Source organism: Lemur catta, chromosome 3, assembly GCF_020740605.2.
Source record: "Lemur catta isolate mLemCat1 chromosome 3, mLemCat1.pri, whole genome shotgun sequence".
NCBI classification, from domain to species: Eukaryota; Metazoa; Chordata; class Mammalia; order Primates; family Lemuridae; genus Lemur; species Lemur catta.
In genome coordinates this window covers 23,206,749-23,218,472 of record NC_059130.1, presented here as the reverse complement: position 1 = coordinate 23,218,472, position 11,724 = coordinate 23,206,749, and the positions used below count along the sequence as shown (strand labels likewise).

Genomic DNA, 11,724 nt, shown 5'->3' with positions numbered 1-11,724 from the left:
GGTCTACAGCTTTTGCACAGTGCCCAATCAAGTTTTCTTTGCCTTTGAATTTTGGCTGCTTCTGAAAGGCATGTCAGCCTACCTGTGTGTTAGGTTAGGTTTCACTACATTCTCCTTTTCTGGAGTTCCAATTCTGCTTCTAGTTGTAGGGGAGACTTAAGATGTAAGTCCAAAGGTTAAAGTTATTATAATAACCTACACGTAAAGAGCTGGTAGGAAAAGTAGTTAAAAATCAATGCAAGAAGTTTTAGGAGAGAAAAAATAAGGAATCATAAATTTAGGGGTCTTAATAGATCTTCAGCATAGATGCTAAATTGTTGAATGGTGAGGGTGTCGGGAAGAAGTCAAATAGAACAGTAAAACACAGGTGCTGAGGCTACCACCTCCTTCTGGCTCTGAACCCAATAGCAGGGATCCCTGCATCAAGGGCCCAGAACCAAGGCTTCTCAAGAGGCCTCTGCGGCACTCTGGGTATTCAGGGCCTCAGAGCAGCACAAATTAGGCTGGTTGGGGATAGTCCCCCATGACTGGGACTTCAACACAAAAGTGTGAAAAACCACAGCTTACAGGTTGTCTCACCACAACTCCATGTCTGGTGGTTCTCAGTCCCCTGCCCTCCCCAATACCACTAATCATTCTGTGCCAGCATTGTGCCAACTTCACAATTCCTTCATTTCTTGCAGCTGAACTGGATTTGCTGAGTAGAGGAAAAGAGATCCTCTGGTTTTTGTAAAGTCACATGTGACAGGTTGTCTAGGCCAATGTGTTTTCTTCCGGATCTCGATGCTGAGCTGTACAAAAAGGGCAAGAAGCACTCCACTCGCCTGGCTCAAGAATCTCACTTGCCAGTCTCTAGCCCAAGGCTTGGCATTGGCTGAAGGTGCTTCCTTCTCCCAGAGCCACTCTGTTCTATTACCTTTCATATCTCCTTAATCCACACAGCCTTTTCCTCTGTAGAGAAATCAGTCTAGAGGGGAAGAAAACTAGATATAGGGGAAAGAAAGCAATGAAACTATTAAAGATAGAAAATTTATTATCATGCCAATAGCTATGCCAACTGGGGACAAAGGGCTTTCCCAAATAAGTTGTGCTTCCCTGTATGACGGGTACCAGACCAGAGTGACACAATCTCAGAGGCACACCAGGTCCTGATTCCTTTTTGAAATACTCTATTACAGTAGCTCCGGGAAAATATCTTCTTAGCTGGTTGCCGAAGACTGGATCTGACCCTAGGCCAATCATCAGGGCACCAGCCGTCTTGAGAAGGAAGATGAGGATGGTGAAGGAAGGACAGTGGCCTTGCTTCTAGGAAAGTAGTATCTGATAAGGATGGTCAAGGAAGATACAGTTCATCACTTTAAAACCAACTTTACCCAAACTACTAGTTCTCTAGTTTAGTTATTATTGAAATAACTGTTCCAGAAGTAGTGTACTTTAATTCCCTTTTACCATATCATAAATACTTCCAGTATTGTTAGTACTTAGCACTGCTATTATCGAGTACTAAAACTCTTTGGATACTGCTTGAACTGTATAAGTATATAAAAGATGACTTCTCTATTGATTTAAATATCTTGAAGACTATCACTGAGTGAATTAATTCCAGTAAATACCTAAGTAAAAAATCGAGTTTCTGTTATGATTATTGCACTTGAGGGTCAACTCAGCTGCTGCTTGTAATTTTGGGCTCAGTATAGTAGTTCAAACAATACTAACTTACACAGTAAGGAAGTCATTAGAATACTAGTCTAGTGAAAGGAAATCATGACTTAATGGTTGAAATGGATTTCAGATTGACTTTTAAGCGTATATCAAAAGGTTCAGAGAGCCGCTCTCCGGAGCTAGGGCGAGTGGAGGAGGCGCAGCAGCCGGCGGCTGAGCACTGCATACGGAGCCAGCGCCGAGGAACCACAAGTGGCCACAGAAGTCCCCCGGGAGCCGGTGGCGCGGGAGGAGCAAGGAGTGGCAGCCAGTTCGGGCAGGTGGCATCATGAAGGAGAAGGTGTTCACCAAGGAGCGGGACCAGTGGATCGAGGAGCTGAATGAGTGCAAGCAGCTGTCCGAGTCTCAGGTCAGGAGCCTCTGCAAGAAGGCTAAAGAAAGCCTGACAGAAGAATCCAGCGTGCAGGAGGTTCGATGTCCAGTCACTGTCTGTGGAGACGTGCACGGGCAATTTCATGATCTCATGGAACTGTTTAGAATTGGTGGCAAATCACCAGATACAAATTACTTGTTTATGGGAGATTATGTTGACAGAGGATATTATTCAGTTGAAACAGTTACACTGCTTATAGCTCTAAAGGTTCGGTACCCTGAACGCATCATTGTTCTTCGAGGGAATCATGAGAGCAGACAGATCACACAAGTTCATGGTTTCTATGATGAGTGTTTAAGAAAACATGGAAATGCAAATGTTTGGAAATATTTTACAGATCTTTTTGACTACCTTCCTCTCACTGCCTTGGTGGATGGGCAGATCTTCTGTCTACATGGTGGCCTCTCTCTGTCCATAGATACACTGGATCACATCAGAGCACTCGATCGCCTGCAAGAAGTCTCTCATGAGGGTTCAATGTGTGACTTGCTGTGGTCGGATCCAGATGACCGTGGTGGTTGGGGTATCTCTCCTCAAGGAGCTGGTTACACCTTTGGGCAAGATATTTCTGAGACATTTAATCATACCAATGGCCTCACTCTGGTGTCTAGAGCTCACCAGTTGGGGATGGAGGGATATAACTGGTGCCATGACCGGAATGTAGTAACGATTTTCAGTGCTCCAAACTATTGTTATCGTTGTGGTAACCAAGCTGCAATCATGGAACTTGATGATACTCTAAAATACTCTTTCTTGCAGTTTGACCCAGCACCCCATAGAGGCAAGCCACACGTGACTCCTCATACTCCAGACTACTTCCTGTAATGAAAATTTAAACTTGTACAGTATTGCCATGAACCATGTATTGACCTAATGGAAATGGGAAGAGCAACAGTAACTCCAAAATGTCAGAAAATAGTAAACATTCAAAAAACTTGTTTTCACACGGACCAAAAGATGTGCCATATAAAAATACAAAGCCTCTTGTCATCAACAGCTGTGACCACTTTAGAATGAACCAGTTCACTGCCTGCTGAAGCAACACTGTTGGTCAAGAAACCAGTTTCTGGCATAGTGCTATTTGTAGTTACTTTTGCTTTCTCTGAGAGACTGCAGATAATAAGATGTAAACATTAACACTTTGTGAATACAATTTAACTTCCATTTAGCTATAGCTTTACTCAGCATAACTGTAGCAAACAATCACTGGAGCTTAATCAACATTTTTAAAGTAAGTACCAAGGCCTCCCCTCTACTTGTAAGTTTTGAAATCGTTTTATTTTCAGGGATACCATTTAACTTAATTAAATGATTTGTCTGCACTCAGTTTATTCCCTTCTCAAATCTCAGCCCCATGTTGTTCTTTGTTATTGTCAGAACCTGGTGAGTTGTTTTGAACAGAACTGTTTTCCCCCTCCTGTAAGATGATGTTACTGCACAAGAGCACTGCAGTGTTTTCCATAATAAACTTGTGAACTAAGAACTGAAAAAAAGGTTCAGAAATAAAATAGTTCACTTGTTTAATTATTTATTTTAGTTAACAGAGTGAAGTTCTCAGATTAGGCCTTGGTCCACAGATCTGAAGGATCTCTAGAGTAGTGATGTGGAAAAGATTCAATGTTACCAAATGGCAAATGTTCAATTAATTCTCCCCTTCATATCTTTTAATCTATCAGTTGGCATCCAGAAACACTTGGGTGTATTCATCTCCTTGGCTGTATATGTTGGACATATATGAGTTGTAAACACTTGTCTCATTGAAGGAAGGGCAGAGTGAAGAATGTGGCAGGGGAAGACTCGGCCTTGTATTAAACAGCAGGACCAGAAAATGTAACAGATTTTCCCTCTGGAGTTGGGAGAACACATTATTAAGACCACAAAAGGATACACATAAGTTGGGATGCCTCTTGCAGCCAAATGTTTCCGAATAAGTCGCTCAGTACCATACCAGTTAAAACCTTTCGTGGCGTGTCCGATGCGTGGAAGATGAACACTTGCTGTTAAAAAGAATAGATCATGATGTCTTTACTCATCAAAAACTGAGTATAAAATATACACAGGAGAAAATAACTGACTGTCCCACTCAAAGCATACTATTACAATGTCGGAAATACTCTGGGGAGGGACTGTAATAAGGAAAAATTAAATTATTCTCTTGAGCACAAGGACCCACAGGCTCTGGCAATAAGTAGGTACAATGGAAATAGAGTATGATTGGTGGTCAAAATAAGCAGAGATTCTCTACAAGCCATTCAATTCAGTAAACTCTGAGGCACACCAGATTTGGAAACAAAACTTAACTTTTTTTGGCAGAGAACTGGCTGTTATTGTGGAGCTTCCTCATCTGTAAAACCATGATCAAAACAACAAGTGGAGGAGGTCCATGGAGATAATGGATAAGGAGTGTTTGAAAGGAAAATTGGCTATATGAATACACGATGATGTGGTTATCACTCCTGTGGTTTGCCTGTACCATGCACATTGAATGAGGCCTTGACATTTCTCACCTCTCTGCAAAAGTCATACCAGGTATCTAGAAACAAAAATTTCTCTACTCCTGAGCACAGATGGAAGAGCTTACCTTTCCTTTTCTTTGCTGCTAAAAATATCTTCTTCAGGCCCTCTTCTAGAGCTGCCATCTTAATGCCAGACAGGACATTGGAGCGATCACGGTGCTGAGCCACAATCAAGGCCAACTAGGAAGAACAGCCATTAAATGACTCACGTGACAGGAAATACCACACTGTCAACTGACTGACCTGCCTGTGGAGGAGACTCAGCCCTTTACGGGTCACTCGGGCTTTGGCTCCATCCTTCTGGATGCGCTGCCTGAACAGCGATGCCCTACTAAATGTAGATGTCACGCCCCATCAAATTTCTCTTATTTTGTGGTAAATTTATATAGGCTTTTCTTCCTTTGTTTAGGATATGTTAAAATCAGAGTCCAAAACATTTGCTTTCTAAATGCTCTCAAGGGTAAAGAAGAAATTTTTCAGAATAACAGGCGTAGAAAAATGAGGTTCTTGTATTCCAGGCCTCTAACTGATGCTCGAGTCAGCTCCACAATGCCCAGGGGGAGTCATTCCATCTCTGTGCAAACAATTCCCGGGACGACAAAATGCCTGGCTTCCCCTGCCTCACCCTAACCTAAGTGGAGTAGAGCCAGAGAGTGTCCAGGGAGCTTCTGGGACTACAGACGTGGAGCTCTACTCACTGTAAACAATTTTCTAGAGTCACTGGACTCTAAGTTTCTTATGCACATATACTGTCATTCTCCTTTTTTAGCATTCTAGAAACTACTGAACAAATGACCAAACAAACAGAAACCACTTTGTTATTAGCCACATAGACCACCAACCTCAAGAGAAGGAACCTCTCTTTCAGCCTAGTTTCTCAATGTCTTCTTTTCTAAGTCAGTCAGATTTGGCTCAAAATCTGAATATACATCCAGGCCTCGGAGAAAGCTGGGTAAGTGTGGCAAAGAAAACTCAACACAGGTATTTCAAACGACAGGCAAGTGGAGATACCTCAGAAGCAAAAGGATTTTGATGTGGGCGTAAGAAATACGGACTGGTTCCTCTCCTTTGCTTATAGCTGACTAGAAAATACAATCTTTCATAGAAATTTTCATGTAATAAGTGACAAAGCCCTCAGAGTTTTGAGTCCTGTTTTCTCACTGATTCAGTAAACGTTTATGAAGGATATGTGGGGTACTGAGGACGAAAAGATGAACAGGAGTCCCCGTACTTAGGAGGGGCTGCTGTTTAAGCCAGTGGAGGAAGAAGGCCAGGGGAGGGTGTGCCCAACCTGTTTGTCAGCAGCTGTGTCCCCCAAAATTCATGTGCTGAAGCCCCAACTCCAGTATCTCAGGATGTGACTGTATTTGGAGACAGGGTCTTTAAAGAGATGATGAAGTTAAACTGAGACTTTTAGGGTGGAGCCTAATCCAATCTGACTGATGTCCTTATAAGACGAGGAAACCTGGAGGCACAGACACCAGGCAGGCATGTGCACAGCGAGATGACAGCCATCTGCAAGCCAAGGAGAGAGGCCTCAGGAGAAACCAAACCTGCTGACATCTTGATCTTGGACTTCCAGCCTCCAGAACTGTGAGGAAGTAAGTTTCTGCTTAAGCTGCCCAGTCTGTGGTACCGTGTTGGGGCAGCCCTGGCAGTGTGTACACTACTAGAAGGCCAGCGCCGGCAGGAGACGCTTAAGAGAGATTGATGTGAGCTGAATTTTAGTTCTGGTAAGAGATGTGGGTTTTTTTTTTTTTTTACTTACCAAATCTCGTCCTTGTTTTCTTGACTCTTTATCATCAATAGGAAATAAAAGGACACCTCCTAAACTCAAGTCTGAGGAAAAATATTAAAAAGCAACAGAAAGAACATTAAGTTCACTAAGGACTGAAGACTACTGAAAGACTATTCCGAGTTCTCCTTCATACCTCCCCTTTTCCAAATCCAATTAGGTTTCAAACCCCACCTTCCTTTAGATCCTTCATATCTTTTCTCACTCTCCCGGCCTCAGTGGACACCTCAGCCAGATTCACTCCCAAACTTTCATCATCATCTAATTCAGTGCCCTCAAATGTTACGGAGGTATCTGGGGGAAGGAGCACTGAGCTTGAAACTACTCTGGGAGTCTGCTTGTCTTAAATCATTCAAATAAACATTGCATTCTACTCTACATCTCTTTGTGGATCCTCCTACCCCATCCAAATCAAATAACACTGATAGTTTAGGCAAATGTGCTAAATCTATGGCTTTACATAACCCAGCATGAAAGTTGTCAGAATCATAATGGAATCACTTGTGTTGAAAACCCCGGCAAACAGCTGGGGAAGGCCCTGAAGAGAGAATTCCCATGCACAGTGCCTGACAACAAGGACATGTACCAGCAATCACCTGTCTCACCTCAGACGGGCACCACCCTTGTTACTGATCCTTGTAGCCAAGAATTATTACCTTGAAAATTATGTAATCCTCCTCACTTTTCTTTTAAAAACCTTTGTCTTCCTTTACCTCCCTGAATACACACATTGTTTACTATGGCACAAGCATTGCCATTTCAATGCGCGTTCCTGAAAAAATCATTTTCCTTTGAGAGCCTCTCCATCTGTTATTTAGGTTGACATCAGTTTGAACTTTTTGTTCAAAGAAAAATGATGGATGTCCTGCACCCTCCAATCTTTTAAGTCATTCTAAAATACCGGTTGTGCTGTGACATTCTTTTGATCAAATCTGCCAAATAACTAGCCATTACCCACTGGGTAAGGTCATGCTTAGAATGGCATCCCCTGGACAAGCCACATTTAGTCTTCTATGATGTTGCCTAAGGCTCCTTTTGAAATCTAACTCTCCTTTATTCCTCGGCCTTAACCCTCTACGCTGCCTGCCTGGCCTACGTACCACCCTCCAAACACATGAACTGGGTGCCTGCCTGGGTCCCTCAATACCCACAGACTGGGAACAGTCGGTGCTGTGGCGATACCAAAAAGAGTGAGACCATCAGGGACCCTCTTGCCATTATCTCCACCAGTTCTTCTGACTCCGTATCTAGTGCTTTGTCAGCCCCATGACACTGGCTTAAGTGTCCTCTCCTGTCCCGTTCCACGCCTAACCCTTCCCTCCACTTTGCTGCTTACCTTTCATTTTCCCAGCCAGCTCATATATTTTTCTTGGCTCAGCTGATCGTGTTTCCAGAGCTGTGAATAAACCACCTCTGCCCCAGCGGCCAGAATCATCTGATGGAAGAAAGAGAAAATTTTCAGATATAGGAGGTAAAGTCCAATCCACAATTTAGAAAAACAAAGGCACACGTAACAGGCTTGTGGAAGAATGATTTTTCAAAGGGAAGGAAGAAGACATCTGATCTCCTGGGAATACCACAGGTTGAACTTCCCAAAAATGTTTAGGTTTTCTGGAAGATAAACCCGGCCATCGTAACACGAAAGCACCTCAAAAATTAGTGTTTTGAATGAGCAGAATCTCCGTGGTACATCTGTGATTCCTCGGAGATGACAAGAAGGATGGCGAGGAGAGGGACTGTGACACGGGCTGAGTGGAAGCACTGGCAATGCACCAGCACAGAATCCCCGTTTTATAGGTGAGGACGAGGAAAGGTGACAGGACTTATTCGAGCTGGAACTGACACTGCCGGTTAGTGCCTCATCTTTACAGTCATTCACTCATTCACACTACACATCTGTCAGCTGCATTACATGTCAGGCCTGTTTCAGGCACCAGGGTCATCACAGTGGACCAATAACACCCCTGCTTCCACGAAGCTTATTTCCTAATGCAATGAGCAGTCGAATAAACGAGTGCATATGGAATATGTCAGGTGGGGCAGGTATAATAAAGGAAAATGAGAGAAAGAGAGTAACAGAGATAGGGATGGGGTCTGTTTTATATGAGGTGATCACAGAAGACCTCTCTGAGAAGCAGATGTTTGAACATAGCTTGATGTGGCTATTTGGGGAAGTAAAAAGTGCAAGGTCACGAGGGGGAACAAGCCTGAAGTTTTGCTTTTTCTCAAGGGATTCACTTGTCTTAAAAATGTTGCCTCATTTCACTATCTTAAAAGGCTTGTATAAGGCTGGGCGTGGTGGCTCATGCCTGTAATCCTAGCACTCTGGGAGGCCGAGGGGGGAGGATAGCTTGAGGTCAGGAGTTTGAGACCAGCCTGAGCAAGAGCAAGACCCCGTGTCTCTACTAAAAATAGAAAGAAATTATCTGGCCAACTAAAAATACATATAGAAAAAATTTGCCAGGCATGGTGGCGCATGCCTGTAGACCCAGCTACTCGGGAGGCTGAGGCAGGAGGATTGCTTGAGCCCAGGAGTTTGAGGTTGCTGTGAGCTAGGCTGACGCCACGGCACTCTAGCCTGAGCAACAGAGCAAGACTCTGTCTCAAAAAAAAAAGGGGGGCTTGTATAGAGGACTAAGGCAGGTATTATCCCATTTATTCGGATAAGGAGCTTGAAGCTCAGGGAGTCTGGGTAACTTGACCCGGCAAAATGGATTTGACTGTGGCACCAAGAGTCAAATTCATGTCTCCTGATTCTAAACTTCACGCTTTTTGGCCCATCATGCAATACCGTGCTGGGACTGTCACGCCCTCGGTCAGGGTTCTGCCTCATCCTCCCCCATTCTTGGCACCATGAGAACTGGGGCACCCACCCCCACTGTACCACTTCTCGTACCTACGCAGTGCACAATGACAGCGTCCTCGGCCCCCGTCTGAGGGTGGGTGACATCACCACTGACGTACTTGACCGAGGTTGAGTCTGGATCTCTGTAATCCAGCTCGGCAGAGCTCTCATCTTCCTCCTCCTCAAGGTCCTCTGGCTCGCTGTCCTCGGAGGGCAGGCAGAAGGACTGGTAATTGTTGGCCTCCCACCAGGCCATCCTGCAGCAGGCCAGAGAGAAAAGGAAATGAACCCGGCCTATCACAGTTTCCCTTGGAACACATTTTGTACTGCTGTTAACAAACAATAACTGCCAAGTGGAAATGTGATTAGAAACTCACCCTGATTGAAGTGTTCTGCTTATTTATAAATGAACAAGTCTCACTGATTAGCCTAACTGCCTCCTGACTATAATACAATAATGAGCATCCACCGAAGGTTCCTGTTTTTAAGAACATGACTGAAAGGGATCGTTCAAGGAAACTACTCTTTGTCAGACAGCTACAAAAACGCCTTAAACTTTTCTGGTTTCACAGAATGCATCTTCTCTGCCTTAAGGTACTCGGGGCTTTCTACTTACATAGAGTAAATATTAAGGTTAAAGTTTAATCTTTAAAAAAGTATTGTTAGCAATAGGAACCATCAGCCTTATAGAAATTTTCTGTATTTGTAAAGTGACGGTCAACTGTGGTCTCACTGTATAACAGAGACTCCTTTACCAACTGTGACCCTCGGCTTGGTTAATGATATAGACGTACTTTTTCTTATGTTCGGCTTCTTCCTTTTCCCTCTTCTTCTCCTCTATTAGTCTCTTTCTCTTGGCAGCTGCTGCTTGTCTTTTCTTGCGTCTGTCCTCCAGCTCTTCTGGGCTCAGAATCCGCTTCCTTTTAGTAGACCCCTCCCCTAGGCCTGGGATAAGAACCTGCAGGAAGAACAAGATCCATCACCGGGAAGGGCAGGAGCTCCTGTTCCTCCTTAAGTTTCAGCATCCCTAAAGCGCACTCTGTACAGAAGCAACATGCTGAATATTCCACGCCCTGCGTGCTGGGAACTGGTGGCAAGACACTACTGTTCATATCACACATCTCACAGGCATGGTGACCAGGAGAGCGTGCTCAAAACTCAACCAAAGCACGGCTGACATGGTTGGTACAATAATTTTGATTCATTTCATTAGGAATAAGGTACTGCAGAAAAGTACCTTTTTCTCCCTGACTAAAAGCATACCCTGCAGGATGCCATTTTAACTTTAACCATTTTTAATGGAAACCTTTCTGCAATGTATTGTATAAATCTTTTTAAAACTATTTCAACATCATGACTATCTTAATAACTAGCACATAGTAAGTGCCAAACACTGAACATTACCTACATTGTTTATGACTGCCATCCTCTCTTAATGACACAGAGTCACAATTATCAACAGCAGAACATGGTACTATGGTATTTGGTATAACACAATGATCTCTTTAGGGGTGGCTTAGACAGACAGGGCTGCTTTCACCTGCCTTAAATCATACAATACACTCTCCTTGTTAATGTTTTTTATGCCAACTTTTTACATAGTTTTTATATTATGATACAGTTAACTATACTAACATTTCTACAAACACTTACGTACTTCTTAACAAATCATCCTAAGAGAGCCAAATGGTTCCCGCATCACTTTTTGTTTTCTTAGGACGACCGTTTATAAGAATTTATTCCTTTACGTAAATTAATAGTTCTTACACTGCCTTTCTTTCGGAGTGACCGGCCCTCTTGACTAGTTTTCTCCAAAAGGGTTTTCTGAAGATTCACCAGTTGCTCAAATGATTTTCTGTCTTCCTTACTAGGCTCTTTCGAATAATCTTTACCTTCAAATAAGTACATATGGTTTTCTAGAAACATAAAACACAAAGAAATTCAGATACTAAAAACATGGATGAATGCTATTCAAAGCACTAACTAGGGTGAACGAGAGAACAACTGCCTGTACTCTAAATGGGCTAAAACCAGCTTGTGATGAATGCATTTCACTTCCCAGCCCACTGACACTGAAGTGTTTAGGTTCTACGTGGAGGTTCCATATATTTACTTTACAAAGTAGAAAGCATGGCTTGAAACCCTCTGGTCTATCCCTAGACGGTCTGTCAGTCTCAGCTGGGTCCCTCCACCCTGCTATCTTGGACTGTTCATTGTTCATTCAGTACCAACTTTTCCTCAGCACAAATCTCAAGGACATTAAGATCACCTAATAAAATCTATAATTTTTTATTCCAAACACACTTTGAAGACTCAACTCTTATATTAAAAGGAACAAGGTGAAAATCTATGAGAAAATGAAGAACCACAAAAATAATCCCTGGGATTTACAATATCCTTTACAGTTCTCATGAAGCATATTCATGATCCTCACAACAATCCTGGTATAACTAGCCCCACTTATGGAAGAGGA

The 11,724-nt window shown here is 43.1% G+C and overlaps 2 protein-coding genes across 3 annotated transcripts in view; one reads left to right on the top strand and one right to left on the bottom strand.

Moving 5' to 3' along the window:
- Nucleotides 1-1,015: 1,015 nt before the first annotated feature.
- CHD1L (chromodomain helicase DNA binding protein 1 like) overlaps nt 1,016-11,724 on the bottom strand; it is a 44,043-nt gene continuing 33,334 nt past the window's right edge. The window contains exons 16-23 of one of the 2 annotated variants that reach the window (XM_045544836.1): nt 11,019-11,167; nt 10,046-10,209; nt 9,303-9,508; nt 7,743-7,841; nt 6,380-6,450; nt 4,677-4,791; nt 3,984-4,092; nt 1,016-1,320 (exon numbers count right to left, since the gene is read on the bottom strand). In XM_045544836.1, the coding sequence (XP_045400792.1) occupies nt 1,242-1,320; nt 3,984-4,092; nt 4,677-4,791; nt 6,380-6,450; nt 7,743-7,841; nt 9,303-9,508; nt 10,046-10,209; nt 11,019-11,167 (992 nt within the window). In that variant the 3' untranslated portion in view covers nt 1,016-1,241. Of the gene's footprint in view, nt 1,321-3,983; nt 4,093-4,676; nt 4,792-6,379; nt 6,451-7,742; nt 7,842-9,302; nt 9,509-10,045; nt 10,210-11,018; nt 11,168-11,724 lie in introns of those variants that run through there. The other variant, XR_006733821.1, reaches the window with a different exon arrangement.
- On the top strand, nt 1,931-3,588 carry LOC123633863 (serine/threonine-protein phosphatase 2A catalytic subunit beta isoform-like). The gene has a single exon (XM_045544838.1). The coding sequence runs from the start codon at nt 1,991-1,993 to the stop codon at nt 2,918-2,920; it is 930 nt and encodes a 309-aa protein (XP_045400794.1). The 5' UTR covers nt 1,931-1,990; the 3' UTR covers nt 2,921-3,588.

Coding starts and splice junctions, on each gene's coding strand:
- LOC123633863 (XM_045544838.1), top strand. CDS start 1,991: ATGAAGGAGAAGGTGTTCACCAAGGAGCGGGACCAGTGGATCGAGGAG.